The following is a 15904-nucleotide window of genomic DNA, read 5'->3' on the forward strand; positions in this document are numbered from 1 at the left end:
GGCCAATGGGGGCTGCAGGAAGCAGCGCGGCCTGAGGGATGTGCTGGCCGCGGCTTCCCACAGCCCCCATTGGCCTGGAGCAGCGAACCGTGGCCAGTGGGAGCTGTGATCGGCCGAACCTGCGGACGCAGCAGGTAAACAAACTGGCCCGGCCCACCAGGGGCTTTCCCTGGAGGTCCATGTGCCAAAGGTTGCCGATCCCTGGTATAAAGCCTTCTCAAATTGCAGTCATTCTACTGAGACAGCCACTAAAGGAGCTAATTATGAGGCGTATGTGCTTACATGCACCTTATGGGCACATGAATCCCATCAATAGCACCACCACCGTTAGGAAACAGAGTGGGCAGAAGAGTTTCCCCACAGTGCACCATGTTCCTAAGGCTAGAGTGTCGACATAGGGAGGAGGTGGGGGGGGGGGGGGGGCTAGACACTTCAGGATACCTTTACTTTGATGCGGGTCTGTGCACTGCAGTGTGGACACCAGAACCCAAGGTTTGAGCATGGGTCAGAAAATTCTTAACCTAGGGTTAAAATGCAATGTAGACACTTAAGCCCAGGGTTCCCTGACACAGGTCAGCTAACTCAAGTCCCACTAACCCTAGGCTTACATTGCTGTGTAACAATAGCCTAAATTACCAAATATACCATCCCAAGCCACGAATTTGCATAACAATTTTCAAATTTAGCTGACTGTATGTAGTGTTTGCATAAGTCTGAAACGTCAGCTTTAAACTGAAGCTATGTCGCAGGTTTAGCTAGAGTGCCACACCATAACACAGCAATAGTGGAGCAGAACAGGATTCTGTTCTGTGTTGTGCACTATCAAACTCGTTAGCTAAGATCTCACCCCAGAATCATTATTACTGGTAATGATTTGAGCTGCAGAAACACCACAGCTTTACTCTCAGATCCCAGGCTGAACTTGAAGTCCTGGTTGTTAGAAAATCCATTACTTGTAAATTGAGCAAATTTGATATGGAAGCTACTGAGAGTTGGAAGCCACTCTCACACATTCCTCAATCCCACATCCAGTCAGCAGCAAGAAGCCTTTAAAGGGCATCCAAAGTTACACCACAGTACTGCAAACAAACTGGTTTTTCTTGGACTTAAAGAATGAAATTTAAAACACACTTGTTTATCCTGGCTAAGGAAGACCCAGCAGATTCACCCATAATTGACATACATTTGGTAACATGCCATCAAGAATGAACTCTTAAAATACAGCACAGTCAAAAGGTATTCTGGATATAACATTCACTCACACTATTTACAATGCTCAAAGGAAACATGAAAATAAAAATGGACTGCACAGAACAAATTATTAGGGGTGGGATCCACGAAGGGTCTTCACAGTCAACATAAGCTGTGAAATTGACAAAAACGGCAGCGAACAGCAGATATAAGTAACCTGCAATGTTTACAAGGACACTGTCACCCTAACACCGACATAAGCCTACAACTCTTGTGGAGGTGTAATTAAGATGTTGGTGTAGCAGGGGGACATCAGTGGGAGAAAGGCTGTAGTGTGTACACTGACATAATTAGGTCAACCAAGGCTAAGTAAGAACATCTGAATCCAAAAGTCGATTTATTCAATTATCTACATTAAAAAGAGTGAGTAATAGTTTATATACGGTAAGTGTCCACTAATTTTGGTTGCCTACTGTGACGCCTTGAACATGATTTTCAGAGATGATGAGCACCACAGTTCCAATTAAATTCAACACAGGCACTCAACACTTGTGGAAAATCAGGTCTGAGATGTCCCAAACTGGGCATCCAAAATTGATAGATACTTATGAAAATTTTGGGCTTAACTTCTGCCTCTCTGTTTCTCCATATGCAAGATACAGATAATTATATCTACTCACCTTTTTACAGCACTTCATCTATAAGTAGAGTGTTCTATAGACATGTTTATTAGATGCTATTCAAAATGTACCCTAGGAAGGGGATTATAGGCTTGTGTTGGTAGTCTTCTCTTTGAAATACAAAGCAGTAGCCATTTGGAGCCTTGAATAAGACGTACCCCTCTTTGCATGTACACTACTTGTTATCCGTTATTTATGGCTTTTGTACCAAGCATTGCAATGCAGTATGGCTGTTACTGTATTAGTACATCGGCCTTATTCATGTGGTGATGTCATAATTCTATTGACCTTGTAGTAGCCTCTTCTACTGAGCCATGGAGACCAGTTTGTGTATAAGTAGTCTCTTGGGTATAAGCTTGTCTAGATGACTAGTCAGTGTGCTGCAAGGTGGGCTGTAAATCTACAACATACTAGCAAGTCACGCACTAACTGGTCATGTGGACTTTGTTACTGTGCACTAAAAGTTCCCTAGAGTGTGCTGATTTAATCTGCTTTGAAACACTCCAACCTGCCACACACTAAACTAGCCATCTAGACAAGCCCACTGTTTCAAAACCCATTTGTGGTGTATGTATCTAAATAATGGCGATCACTTTTGCTCTGTATTCCACCTTGAAATTTCTACAAAGCCTGCCTGTCTTATGGGGACATCCGGCATTTTGCGAGACAAAGTTGAAACAAAATGTTAACAGAGAGACACCACCCTCATGAAGATTTTCCCTATTTTTGTTCATTCTTGCTTTGGTTGTCACCCTTCCCCTAAAAGAAAATCAGTCAGGCTGAAAGTGTGTGGTTGCTCTTGTTGTACGAAAAACCTATCTGGAGAGAGGTGGAAACAGTAGAGCCCTACTAAATAAACAGCTAATATTTTCTTCTTCAAAACCTCTAAGTGGTGGACTGGTGTAAACCTAGCAAACGCTCTCTGCAGCTGCAGTTTAAACTATGGCAATCAGTCTGTGAGCTATAGCTGAGGTATTTTGGCCTTCAAGCCATTGCTTTTTGTTCACGTTGTAGGCAGAGTTGTGTGGAAAATGTCTGAGGATCCCAAATGCATTAAAATCTTTTAAACTAATCATTAAAAAGCCCTGCTTTCTGAGGTTCTCTTCTACAGCCATTAGGAAATCATGGGAACTAGTGGTATAACTATCTATAATCATGCCAGCCCACCCCATTTATACTGCAATTTAAAAGATAGGAGCATTCAATGCATTTTGAGCGGTGACAAAGGTTCAGATTTGTATACGTCTCATGACACAGAATGAAGCACTAGGGATATGTCAGACCTGACTTGAAATACTCCAGTGCCATCTAGTGGGGAGCACCTTGTAGGAAAATACTTTGAAACAATTGCATCCCCCTCAGTTACAGCACCAATTAAACGCCAATTAAAGTCAACTCAGAGGTTTGGCACTGCTGAAAACCAAGATGTTTCCAATTGGACATCCAAAAATCAGTGGAGGTTTCTGACTTGCCTGAGTGACTTGCCCAAGTGAGTCACTGGCAGAACCAGAAATAGAATCTGGTTCGCAACTCCATGTGCCCCATATACTGCACCATGCTGCTTCCCAGGAGGGAAACTGCCAGAAATTCATACACAATTAAGACAATAAATTGGCTACTATCAAGATTTATAACTATTTAATTATTTTGCATACCTCAGACTAATCAAACAGATACAAAGCATATAATGTTGTAAAAAACTGTAATTGTAGTTATGCCAATACAATGCCACAAAATCAGATTCTAAAGATATAAAGCAAACAGCACTTAGTGAGGAAACCATCAAACAACTTCATTCCAGCTTTAACTGGGATAGTCTCTAGTAACGCCTTCAAATCAGAAATAAGCTAGGTAAAATAATTAAAGACAAGATTCCATTGAGCAATGCTCCATGTCAACATGAGATAGTGTGGGAGAAGTTTCCACTACAGCATGGATGAGGGCTGGGAGGGAGTGGCCTACTTCCCCAGATAGTCCCTGCCCCAGTACACGTCTATCTCAATGGATGGCAGATGCTAGCACATTGGGAAAATTGTGTGGGCACCACTATGTATTTTCTGTCCTTACCATGAGTTTTGGTCCTAGATTCAAAATTCTCTCAGTCACTGTTCTCAGCCACTAGATGTCACTGTATTACTGGGCAGACCCCACAGTGAGTCACAAATAAATAAACCAAAAGGAAGGTAGAAAAAAAAGAAGTGGGTGAGAGTTTGGTATTCAAAATCCAGGCCAGGAAAAATGTTTTCAAATAAAACTTAGAGTATGTTTTACAGGATTCACACCAAATGCAGATTCTGCAGCTTCTTTCAAAGGGGCCTGAATTTCTTCCAGAAGCTTAAGTTCAAAAGCAATTATCACAGAAAACTGTTAACTATCATTCCTATCTAAAATGCTTCTCTGGCCCCAATTACAGTAGTATCTAATCATCTGTCTTTAATATATTTAGTCTCACAACAACGCTGTGAGGTAGAAAAGTGCTACTACCCCCTTTCAGCAGATGGGGAACTTTAGGTCAATAGAGATTAAGTGATTTAACCAAAGTCACCCAGGGAGTCTGTGGCAGAGCAAGGAATTGAAGCCTGGCCCCTAAACACTGAATCAACCTTCCTGCTCTACTTATCTGCCAAGACTCCCTGTTCAGGGTTCTGTTTCCCCCTGCTGTGGTAGCTGTTGTCACCAGCACATGCTAGTGCACCAAATGCAGCCCTTTGCTCTGCATTAAGGGGTTAGCTATGCCATGACAGAGCAGAAAGACACACAGACTGGAATTTTCAAAAGGAGTCCAAGGGAGATGGGTGCCCAACTCGCACTGAGATTCAACGGGAATTGAACTTCTAACTCCTTTAAGCATCTTTGGAATCCCAGCCAGAACCATTAACTGTTCAGGCTTTGACAGGCTACAGTTTATATGATGCTAAAGGCCTCATTCATTCAGGCTTCCAGGCATGCAAAGTGTAACCAAGTGAGGTAGGGGCAACCTGTGGAACTGCCAACTATGTTACATGGAGCAGTGCATAAAATTGTATGTTTGGGGTGCTTGCTGGGAGAGCTGCTGCCCAAAATGCTGCTGATAGGATACTTTGCAAATAAGTTGTCATTAGGCCTCTTGCCAGCCAAGGAAGAGTAGCACAGTTCTTATAGCCATGGCAAAGACTCCTATCAAGCCTCAAAGAAGATAATCCCTGGGATATCCTACTGGAGAGACCAAGATAGCAACTTGGTCTCCATAATACTTCTGATTTACTTCAACAGCTGAACGCCATATTGCTACAAACCTCCACCTGGTTTAACTTCAAAGCCCAAAGGGCCACTCACTTTCTGGGCTCTATACTTGTTCATGTTCACTGTCTGGGATGAGACTGAATCAAATGCAATACAAAAAATAGAGGCAAACCTCCTCTCTGAACTGGTGTCTCCAGTGATCCAATAATCACTAATGAGAAGAGACATATAAAATCAGGTGAACTAGTGATAATATACAGGTCAAAGACTTTTCACCAAGAAGAAGAATAGCTTGGGTTATCAGGAGGATTCCTCTTACCTGTCATAAGCCTCCTTGAGGTCTCTGGCCAGCTTGCACTTGGGTAGAATGTGATGGAAAGGTGATTGCGGACCTTCTGCTGCTATGGAAAGATTAAAACAAGAAAACATTCAACTGTTTTCAAAGCAGAGAAACCTTGCTTTCAGACGGTCATCTGAATTTTGCACAATTGTAATAGCAGATTCTGTGGAGAGATTAGACAGTGACAGATTCAAGTCTGTTTAATCCACATTCACCTTTCCTCAGTGGTTGTTTTTTAATTAAGCAACAATGATACAAACTTCTTTTTGAATCCCATGAATCCCAACTTTATGCAATATGGGCATCTTCACTAATCTGAGGAGCAACTACTTCTTTATGTTTTTACTTCTAAATTTTAGTTTTTAATGCTTGTAGCAAGACAATACATGTTGTGCCTCTGTGAAAGTAAAGCCAGGTGCATACACAAATAAGAGGATAATGCTGGTTTATTAGTAAAGCTCCAGAAATTCACTCCATACTCTAACTGTAACAGCTCATGCAACTGACTCACTCTCAACAGAATTGGGATTCTTAGGTTACAACACAGCAAGTAACACTTTCAAAAGTGCCTAAGTCCCACTGACTTTCAATGAGACCACAGGCTCCTAAGTGTCCAAGTCACTTTTGAAAATGAGACATAGGTGCTTTTGAAAATTTTACTGAGTGACCTTAAAAAGGGACATATCTTCATAACAGGTTGAAACAATGCCATGTTACTATCTACACTGGTCATGGAAACTACATGCAAAATAGAAAGATCCCTCTTGAGGATGGCCAGAGAGCTTGGCATACAGGGTCACAGAATGGGAAACCTGGATTTGAGATTACCTGAGGGCTTTTCCCACATCTGGATTGCAAATGCACCAGAGGGCAAAGCTGTATCACTTGTACCCCCACCCTAGCAAATGACAGGAGCAGAGCTAGTCACAAAAGCAACTGAGCTACTTCACTTGTAGAGCGGGGATCTCTATGCAACACAGGTGACCCTCAGAGACGATAAGGCAAAGTGGAGTCAAAGGCAGTCAGAATGATAAAAACCACAGAACCCCATTCAAACTGGCCCCATTCACAGAGTGCCCTTTGTTTATACTCAAAAGCATGAGAAAGGCAAAAGAACAGCTACACCAAGATATCTGGGGATACCAGAAGAGCTGTCTCAAGTGAATACTTTAGTCTCCTGCAAACTGCAGTTTTCACTGTTTTATTTGTGTTTCAAAAATATCAGACTAAAACTAAAGCTCCTGTGCAAACGCCAACTGTGGGCTCTGACAGACTGGTTAGTGTGCATTAGAGGCTTTACCAGCTATGTCAACCATGATAGCTTACTTCAGCTGCAGTTCATGCAGCCACCACCGGATTTTAATTCTCTTCACCTGAATCCGAACTTCACCTTGCATAGGAATCATGACAAAGAATCACGCACAAGCTCTGACTGCAGGCAAAGCCACATAGTGCAAACATGCTCCAACACTGAGACCTTGCTGCATTATGATTGGGCTTTCAGAATTAGCATTTTCAGCGACATTTTTTTATACTGAGTTTATAACTATATGCCACAAAATGGCAATAATAAACCCCCCAGAAAAGAGTGACAAACCTCTTCTCAGCTCTGCAAGGAAACATCTTCCTTTAACACACAAAAGGTTTTGGGTTTTGTTTTCTTAAAAAACAAATGAACAAAACAAAATGACAAGCACCAGAAATTCTGCAGTAAGAGAGCTCTTTCAAAGATCGGATACACATGGGAGTCTTTAGCAGGAATTACAGAGAAAAGAAGAACCATGACAGTGCCTCAAGGGCTTGAGATTAGAGTAGGTAACCTCAGGGACTATAAGGGGAAGGGAAAAGCAGAGATAAGGCCTGAGAAGGCTCGTTTGTCCAACTGAATCAAACACTGTATGCAGCATTGTTGTAGTCATGTCAGCCCCAGGATATTAGAGACACAAGGTGGGTGAGGTAATATCTTTAAAAAAAGAGCTCTGCGTAAGCTTGAAAGCTTGCCTCTGACCAACAGAAGTTGGTCCAATAAAAGATATTACCTCATCTACCTTGGCTCTCTGATTTAATCATAGTGAGAATCAGAAAGACTATTATAGCAAAAGGTCTCTGTGGATTTTCCAGTACAACCCCTGCTTTGTAGGAATACACACTTAGGCACATACTACCACAGCTCAGGAGCAGGGTTTCATTGGCTGCTGGGTTAGTAGCTGGCACATAATATTGTAGATGACTTCAAGCATACCACCACCCTCCAAAAATGAAAGCACCTCTCTCAAAGATTTGCCCCATTTTTTATTTGGCTTTAACAATGGGATCCAATTATTGTAATAAATTATGTAAACTTTAAAGGATAACATTTTACACTGTTGCAGTATTCCTTTTTTAAACAACTCCATTCCAAAACTGGAACTAGTCTCATTCTTTCTTACTCGTTTGTTTAAATGCACTATAAACTGGCAATTACATTCCGAGTCACTTCTCTCAAGCAGAACCTGGAAGTTATGCCAAGCAGTAAAGAGACAGCTTTTATACACGTACAAAAATGGACTAAGATGAGACCCTGATTTTGCCCATGACCCCCAATCAGGTTGGAAACTCAAGGCTCCAGATGTAAAAGGTTTGCTCACTAAGTCACTTTGTTACCCAGCTTCCTGGATTCCTGCTACTGCCTCGCTGTTACTAGAAGTATGTACAACACTAACATTCTCAAACCATGGTAATCTGCATTTAAGTGGATTATTCATTAAATTGGCCAGTAATTGACTGACTATCCAATGTCGAAAGTTCCCTTTGGTAAAGAAGCTCCCCATTACCCTGAGCTCAGAACTCACTTTCTGACATGGCAGACACTTCATCCTGAATGGCTAGGATCAGCTTGGCCTCTCTGGTCAGGTACTGACAACGACGCTCCTCATGCTGTAGAACTATGGCAATTCGACGAGAGAGGTTGTGTAAACAGTTGATCACCGATGGATCTGCGTTGGCCTACAGGCAATACAGGAACAGACCTGGTCATTAATTCAGTAGCTACCAAACACATGCAACTAGACTCAATATGAGTATTGCACTGTTGGACAAATTATTTTTAATAATTTTCATTAAAGATAATGAATTATCTTTAATAGTAAGGTTGGAGGTCAGCCTCCCTGGCGATTGTCAAAAGAAAGGAGATTTCTCCGGCTCACACAGTAGTAAAGCTGAAGGACAGAGATCTGTAACTAAAGCAAGTCAAACACACGTAACTAGGCCAAGAAGTAGTCATGAAAACAATGAGGAGGGATCTCCAAGTTGGCATGTACAAAACAACAAACATAACCTAGGGCACGATTACTCATTTTACTTGTGTATCTTCCCATTTGTTACTGGACCTTTTACTAAAAGAAAGATTATAGAACAGATCTTCAGAGCATTAGAGGGAAACTTCAGACTACAGAGAAATTTAAAATATCAATACATTCCAATACAAAAGCACTAGAAGTACAAGGATGACATAGCTTTTACCACAAGCCAATCTCTCCATACTGGAGCACTGGTGTTTTACTCATTTTTGTCAAACCTTTGGTAGCTTATTTACACTGACTGCAAATCACACAGCCACCATTATTTTAATTCTCTTCACCTGAATCAAAGCCTAGTCATACACAGGAATAGAGACAAAGAATCATGCAAATGCTCTGACTTTAGGTAGAGCTACATAGTGAAAACACATGCCCCAATACTCAGACCTTACGCATTATGACTGGGCTTTTGGCATTAAAATTTTCAACAACATTTGATGCTAATCACTAGAGAACTAATAAGATGCTATGACACTTTTAATCCCAAAGAAAATGAAATTGGATTTAGGTTTCCACACTTCTAACAAATATTGCTTATTTAAAAGATTCCATTTGTAGGTGTCCCTCTAGAATGAAAGTGCTGCAAAGCCTATCGGCCACAGACAGCTGATAAGGTGGGGCTCACTGGCTCTAAGCCAGGAAGGGTGCAGTAAGCAGCTGTTTTATGTCTGTTAAGACATTTAAAGGAATTTAAGGTTCAGGCAGCAGATAACCTGACATCTAAACTAGAAAACCATGAGTCAACATTTTTACAGGCCAACATTTTTGCTGAGTCACAACACGTTGGTAGGGCTGAAACTTAGCACAGCAGGATCACTGCTGATTATAACATTTGGGTCTTAGCCTGTTCTGTCTGTCTGCTGCAGATGGACTCATCTTTATCTTAGAGTACCTCCACCCACAACTTGGGTCATCTGCAGCAGTAACTCTATGTTAGCAAAATTCCATTTGCTTTACATGCAGTATGTTCCACAGACAGTTCTTTATGAAGAGAATGTCATTTTGGTAAATACAATGCAGTGCTGCTTAAAAAGATGGCACGGTAAACTCCAACTGAATTACAAAGCCAGAATTTCTGCTTTTGTTCCCTGTACAAGGGCCATTAGAAATTAGATTCTAGAGAAATACAAACTATACCAGAGTCGATGGCTTCACTGCAAATCACCAAGTTGCCGCACAGAGCATGTGAATGAATAAGCAATGTTTTCAACATAAAACACCTTCAGAATGATGTTTATATGTTTTAGATTTTCTGAATTCAATTCTGGGATAATTCCATCTCTCTATTAAATCTGTGAAACTCAAGCAGAAAACCCTGTCCCCCTAGTGAGGGAGAACTTAGTCATCACAAAAAAGCCAACAACAAAGGACACATCAGTATAACAGAAAAATCTTTGTTTCACTGACAGCACTCTTAACAACTGGGGAGGGGAAGAAGGAGGGGTAGGAGGCTCTTCTCCATTTCAGCTTTTGGCCACAATGGCCAGGACATGAACTCCACAGTTCCAAATAGAAGCCGTATCACAACCAATTGCTTTACAAAGGCTTATTTCCCTCAGGTATAACTCCCTTAATCCTTCCTAGAAGGCTTCTTAGCTCATATTCATGCATTACACTTACACACACACAAAACAACGTGCTACCTCCACAACACGCAGGCTTATGGATTGGGAAGGGAAAGCCAGAGCTGGGAAATCAAATGCTGATCTCACATATGGCAGCTTTTATGCCATTAAAGTGGCTGAATCAGGCTTCTCTAAACACTAAAGCAATTGTACAGCAATGTTAAAATCAGAATGAGTGGTTCTGAGCAAACCTACTCCCAGAATGCATGGGCTATATATGGGTCCCACTATGTAAATAATTACAATACAGCAGGTTTGACCAGAAGAGAGAGACAAAAAAGGTTTTGTGACTTATGAGAGACTCAGTACAAGCCTATAGCCTAATAACTCTACACACTACCTGTCACTTTGAACTCGAGACCCAACAGCTGCCTGGTGCCTTCCTTCCCCTGGCTCACACGAATAGAAAGATTCCACTTCTAAGATGTTATCAGGTTCAAGGAAATAGCCCTAAATATTGTCCACTGGGGTCCTTGTCTCAAAAACCCTGCAGCATGACTTCGGACTCCAAAGAATGCTGTTCTGAAATGTCACTACAGGACTTATAAGAGGGCTAGTAATTTCCCTACAGAAATTCAAGGCCCTTCTCCCCCATACCTGGAATTTCTCCTGACTGTGACAAGAAGGGAAAGAACACATTTTGGTCACCAAATCAAACAACACTTTCAGCAAAAGGCCAGGTTCAGATGAAACCACAAACCTCTGATGCAGCAAAGGACACACAACCGGACTAATTGCAGAAAGCAGTGTTAGGGACAGAAAGGGGACTCCCAAGTCCCATTTCCATCTAAAAATATAAGCCTAAACTTGGTGCTTTGATTCTTGGGAAAGGTGCATTAATTATTCCTCAATTTCTAAGTGTATTTGCTAATTGTCATGTATTGTAAATGACAGAGCCAAGGAAATTTTGCTTTGCTTTTGCTTCAGAATTTGAATTACTCAGTATATGCTATACTTAAGATTGCAAAACTGTTTTCATATCTCAGTTTCCACTCACTCCTAAATTTTGAAAAATTATCCTCTTGGGCTGAAATTTTCCACGCTTGGACCATGCCTGATGTGGTTTCTTTTTATTATTGTTTCTACTTTGAGGACAGTCTCTTCAGCTGTTTTTGAGTTCTGTGTGTATGTGGAAAAATTTCACTGCAAAATATAATAGCTACATTCCTGCTGATCATTTATTACAAACAGACTGCCTGCTTAACATAAAAGAGACTGATTATTCGAAAATACTGAGCTTTGGAAGCTGACCTATCAGTAGCTTAGTGAGGCATGTGTTCACAGTGGTGTTTAGAAAAGGTCATCTGGAAATTCATTATGGATGTTTAAAAACTTTATCCTGAGTATGCCGAGGAGAGAGAGTTATTAAATCTGAGAGCACACATTTCTGGAGAGCTGGTCTGCTTACAAGTGCAGGCTGTTTATTGTGTATTCTATAGGTACTTAGGCCCTGTATTGAAGCTGAGCACACCTCTGGCCTGGCAGGCCTCTAGCCCCTTTATTCACTCGACTCCCTGACAAAGTATGCTTTTCACTGAGAGATCACTAGTTCTCATATGTATTAAAATTTCCAAGCATACCAAGTATGCTGAGAACTTCACAGCACACAAGCACAGAGTAGGCCCCTGTGCATCCGTTAAGATCCCTGCTCCGTGGATTGAAAGGAGCATCCCACCCTCTATTGCCCTGCTAACAAGTGGATCCGCAGTCCACTCCCTTGCTACCTGCATAAAGAAATCAGCATGGCTCTTTAAGTGCACATGTATTTGATATATTTTTAATTCTGTGAAGCACTCAAATACCATGGTAATGAGGACTACAGAAATGCCTATCACTAAACAGTAAATGCATCAATGACTCCACATTTCAGAGGCAGCAATGCTGTGCTTGGAAGAAACATACCTGTGCCTCTAGCAGTAGGATTTAAGGCTACTCTTTTAAATAATATAACAGTGCTCAATTCTTTGAGGCAGGAAACTTTTCTCTTGTCTGTACATCATCAATAGGTAAACAATAATGCAAGATTACAATTGTACAACATCTTAAAAGTCAGGATATGTAACAGTTGCGGTTTCTACAGCAATATTACATTGGCCTTGCTGCACCTACATAGTCTTTTGCATTCTTGTTTTTCTTGTTAAAGGGATACTTTAAGATTCCTGTCTATGTTATTAAATGTACACCTTAAAATATACAGGATGTGCAATAAGGCTGATCTTCACTATGAAGTAGGACCTCAACCTTTGCATTTACCTGCAAAAGAATGACAGAAAATGTCCTGTTGGAAACAATCATTCCCTGGCCCGAGAGATTGGCTGCAAAAGCAGATAGGGCTCTTCCACTTTTGACTTCTATGATTGCTTGATCTTTCTTTATTTTAACTGTGCATTTTTAGTGTCACGTGCAGTACTGTTTTTACATTTTTATATATTTCAAATTAAGAAAGTCTAGTTTATAGTGAAAGAAGGCAGTGAATGTATGTTACTGAATCAACAGTCCTTATAAAACAATACAGAATCCATTCTGGGGTAAAAACAGTTCTTACCCTTAAGGCAAATACAACATTAAAGAGAATCATGGTGGGCATCTCTCTCTTTGGTGATGGATCAGTTTTGGATACCTGCAAAACATTTTAAAAATATCTAAATGAGTGAAGGCAGTACTTCAGACATAGTTTTAAAATAGTATAGATGTGACTACTAAAAAAAAATGGTCTTGATTTAACAGATCTAGTCTTATTAGGTTAGTTTCCTGTTGCATTTCACCATTGGCTGCCTGTTCATTTATTCCTTCAAAAGGGACTCACTGTATTTCTACATATAGTTAATTAAATTTATGGAAATTTGATTCTTTTATAACAAGTTAAAGCCTCTAGGTGTCGTCAACCAAACAATCCCAGACCTTCCCTTCCTAAAATGTACTCCACTATATCATGTTTTTAATATTTCCACTTGTCAGGACTGAAGAGAATATATGTTTTAGAAATGTATATATTCAAGCACACACATTATACAATTCTAAAACAAAAGTAAATTTGTCTCCTACATATGGCATTTTGGAAACCTTTTCCCCCAAAACCATTCTCATCACAACAAAAGGCTTTTGAGATTTAACAAAAAAAATATATAGATGTTTGAAAAAATAAAATCAAGCAAGACAAAACAACAGGTGGAATTCCTTCATTAGGAGCTGTTAAATCTTGATTATTCCACTGACCAAGTGTCTCCACAAGATGGAGTAGGAGATCCAAGCGACATGTCTGTACTCCCAGAGAGCTCCATAATGCTTATGCCTAATCCTCACAAGTATGGAAAACTCTCACTTCCCAGGGACTTTGTTTCCCTGAACTGTGCATTACTTGGGGCCCAAATGGGACGATTTATCAGTATTCTTAAAAAACTAGATAAACTACAAGGAAAGAGGAAATCATCTGTTTTCTAAAGGATCAAATGAGATTCTAGTTAACAGGAGGAGAGAGGGATCACTTTGCACTGCAGTTTTGACAACAAGCCTTGTTATTTGGTTTCTTGGAACTTAAAGGTTCCCACAGGAACATTTCTCTAAGCACCCTTCAGAGGCCTCAAAGCATTTACAAACTTAGGGCCGAATCCTGTTCCCACTGAAGTTAAAGGGAGTGCTGCCACTGACTTCAAACGGCAGCTGGGTCAGATCTCACAATGTTCTCTAACCAGGAGAGAAAGACAGGAGTACCTTTACCAATTTAAACTATAGGGAGAGTTTAAAGAGGCAGAATGTCATTAAACAAACAGCGGTCATACCAGGGACACAGGATTAAATACTTTAACTATTGTGAAAAGACTGCCATATGATTTTTAACAATCACAAAAGGCCAGGATCTAACGTGAACAAGAATCTTGCAACAGCACATTGTTCTGACACTGCATTCTGGGCCACAGCTAATGAGTCACAAACACCACTTCTTGTAGTGCCCTGGATATTAACCCACTGCAGCTTATGAAATCTGATGAGATGCAAGCCAGAAATGTTGTGGCTACTTTATAATTCAGAACTTTATTTATTTACTTTTTATTGAAAGGGATTGGAAGGAAATACCTTTGCCTCTTTCTAATTTTGCAAAAAGAAAATTTCAGCTTTAGAACTGAATGACCTAGCAGAGCTGGCTGCCATTTCTGCATCAGTTTAGAACACTGAATATGCAGAGGTCTTTAGGAGTGATAAAATATACACAATTGAATAGTTCTATAGAATAACAAAAAGATGTTTACAGGTCTCAATAACTTTTACTACCCAGATGTGATTCTATTCAGAAAAATAGAAAACAAAGATGTTCATTCTAGTTACATAAAGAGAGTGAGAAGAATTTGAGCAGCATTCCATCGCAAATAGGCAACTGCAAATCTGGTAGCTTTTCCATTTAATTTTCAGCCATTACACTTACAAATACATTGGGCAACTGACACCTTAATAAACAGGCTCTTTAGGATCAGGCTTGGAAAATGCACAAATCTGATACTATTGGACAACACATAGTGTTCACTCTGGCATATGGTACAATGAACGTTAATGCCATTCATTGCACTACATGACATTGTCTCCACTGAATATTCACCCCAAGATCATCTGAGAAAAACTGCCAGCAGTATGAGCAGTCACAGCTTAGCAATTTCTAGTGGCATGGATAGGAAGGGTTAAAAGTGATTCTGGAAAAAATAAATGCAAACTGCACCTAGAAGTTCCCTGCAAAATATTGCCTCTCAGTTTGCTGTTATACCTCAAGGCTAAAGTCATAAGGCCTTGTCTGCAGTAAAGAACTCTGTTTAAAACGTGTCACTGCTATGAATACGGGTTCAACTCCACCAGCAATGGCAATGTTGGGAGCCGTAGCACGCATGGACTGCTGGTGTTCTGAGCACAGTGGGTAAAATTTTCAATAGCACCTAGATGGCTTAGAACCTACATTCCATTTTCAAATGTGATATCGGCATTTAGGAACCTAAGGTCTCATTGACTCGTAAGTTTCTAGCAGTGTCAGTGAGATGTAGGCTCCTGAGAGCTGAGATCACTTTTGAAAATGGAAATTAGACTCCCAAGCCATTTATGTACTTTTGAAAGGTTTACCCAATGGTCTCTCACCTTACTCAGGGTAAATCTATTAAACATGGTGCTTAAACCAAAAGCAGTAGCCACAGATTGCCTGCATGTTTTACACTAATTCCCCCACCATTACTAATGCTGGAGAAGAATAACCAGTTAGTGACAGTAGGAAATTTTTGAAAGCCACATTAATCTAGTAAATCTAATGTAAACAAGGCCAAAATGACTAAGACACAGACACTGAGAAATGGATAGACGGTTGCTGATCACGGAAATTCCCAGAGCCCAATTCACTTTTAGGCACTATTAGTGAGATCATAAAAGGGGATAGGGAAAGTGCAAATCCTTCCCCAGACTCATGCAGAAGCCCTTTCCATGGCCCATGTGGCTGAACGTCTACTCCATTTCAGCATGAAGCACTTCTGGGTTGAG

General features: G+C 40.6%; 1 protein-coding gene across 10 annotated transcripts in view; it reads right to left on the minus strand.

Moving 5' to 3' along the window:
- The window catches only part of NPRL3 (NPR3 like, GATOR1 complex subunit), a 115686-nt gene that overhangs the window by 75542 nt on the left and 24240 nt on the right, over positions 1-15904 (minus strand). For 9 of the 10 annotated variants that reach the window (XM_034783059.1, XM_034783057.1, XM_034783060.1 and 6 more), the window contains 3 exons: positions 12942-13016; positions 8265-8418; positions 5413-5494 (listed from right to left, as the gene is read on the minus strand). In XM_034783059.1, coding sequence (XP_034638950.1) covers positions 5413-5494; positions 8265-8418; positions 12942-13016 — 311 coding nt within the window. The remainder of the gene's footprint in view (positions 1-5412; positions 5495-8264; positions 8419-12941; positions 13017-15904) is intronic. The other variant, XM_034783058.1, reaches the window with a different exon arrangement.

This window comes from Trachemys scripta, chromosome 10 (genome assembly GCF_013100865.1).
Source record: "Trachemys scripta elegans isolate TJP31775 chromosome 10, CAS_Tse_1.0, whole genome shotgun sequence".
Lineage (NCBI taxonomy): Eukaryota > Metazoa > Chordata > Testudines > Emydidae > Trachemys > Trachemys scripta.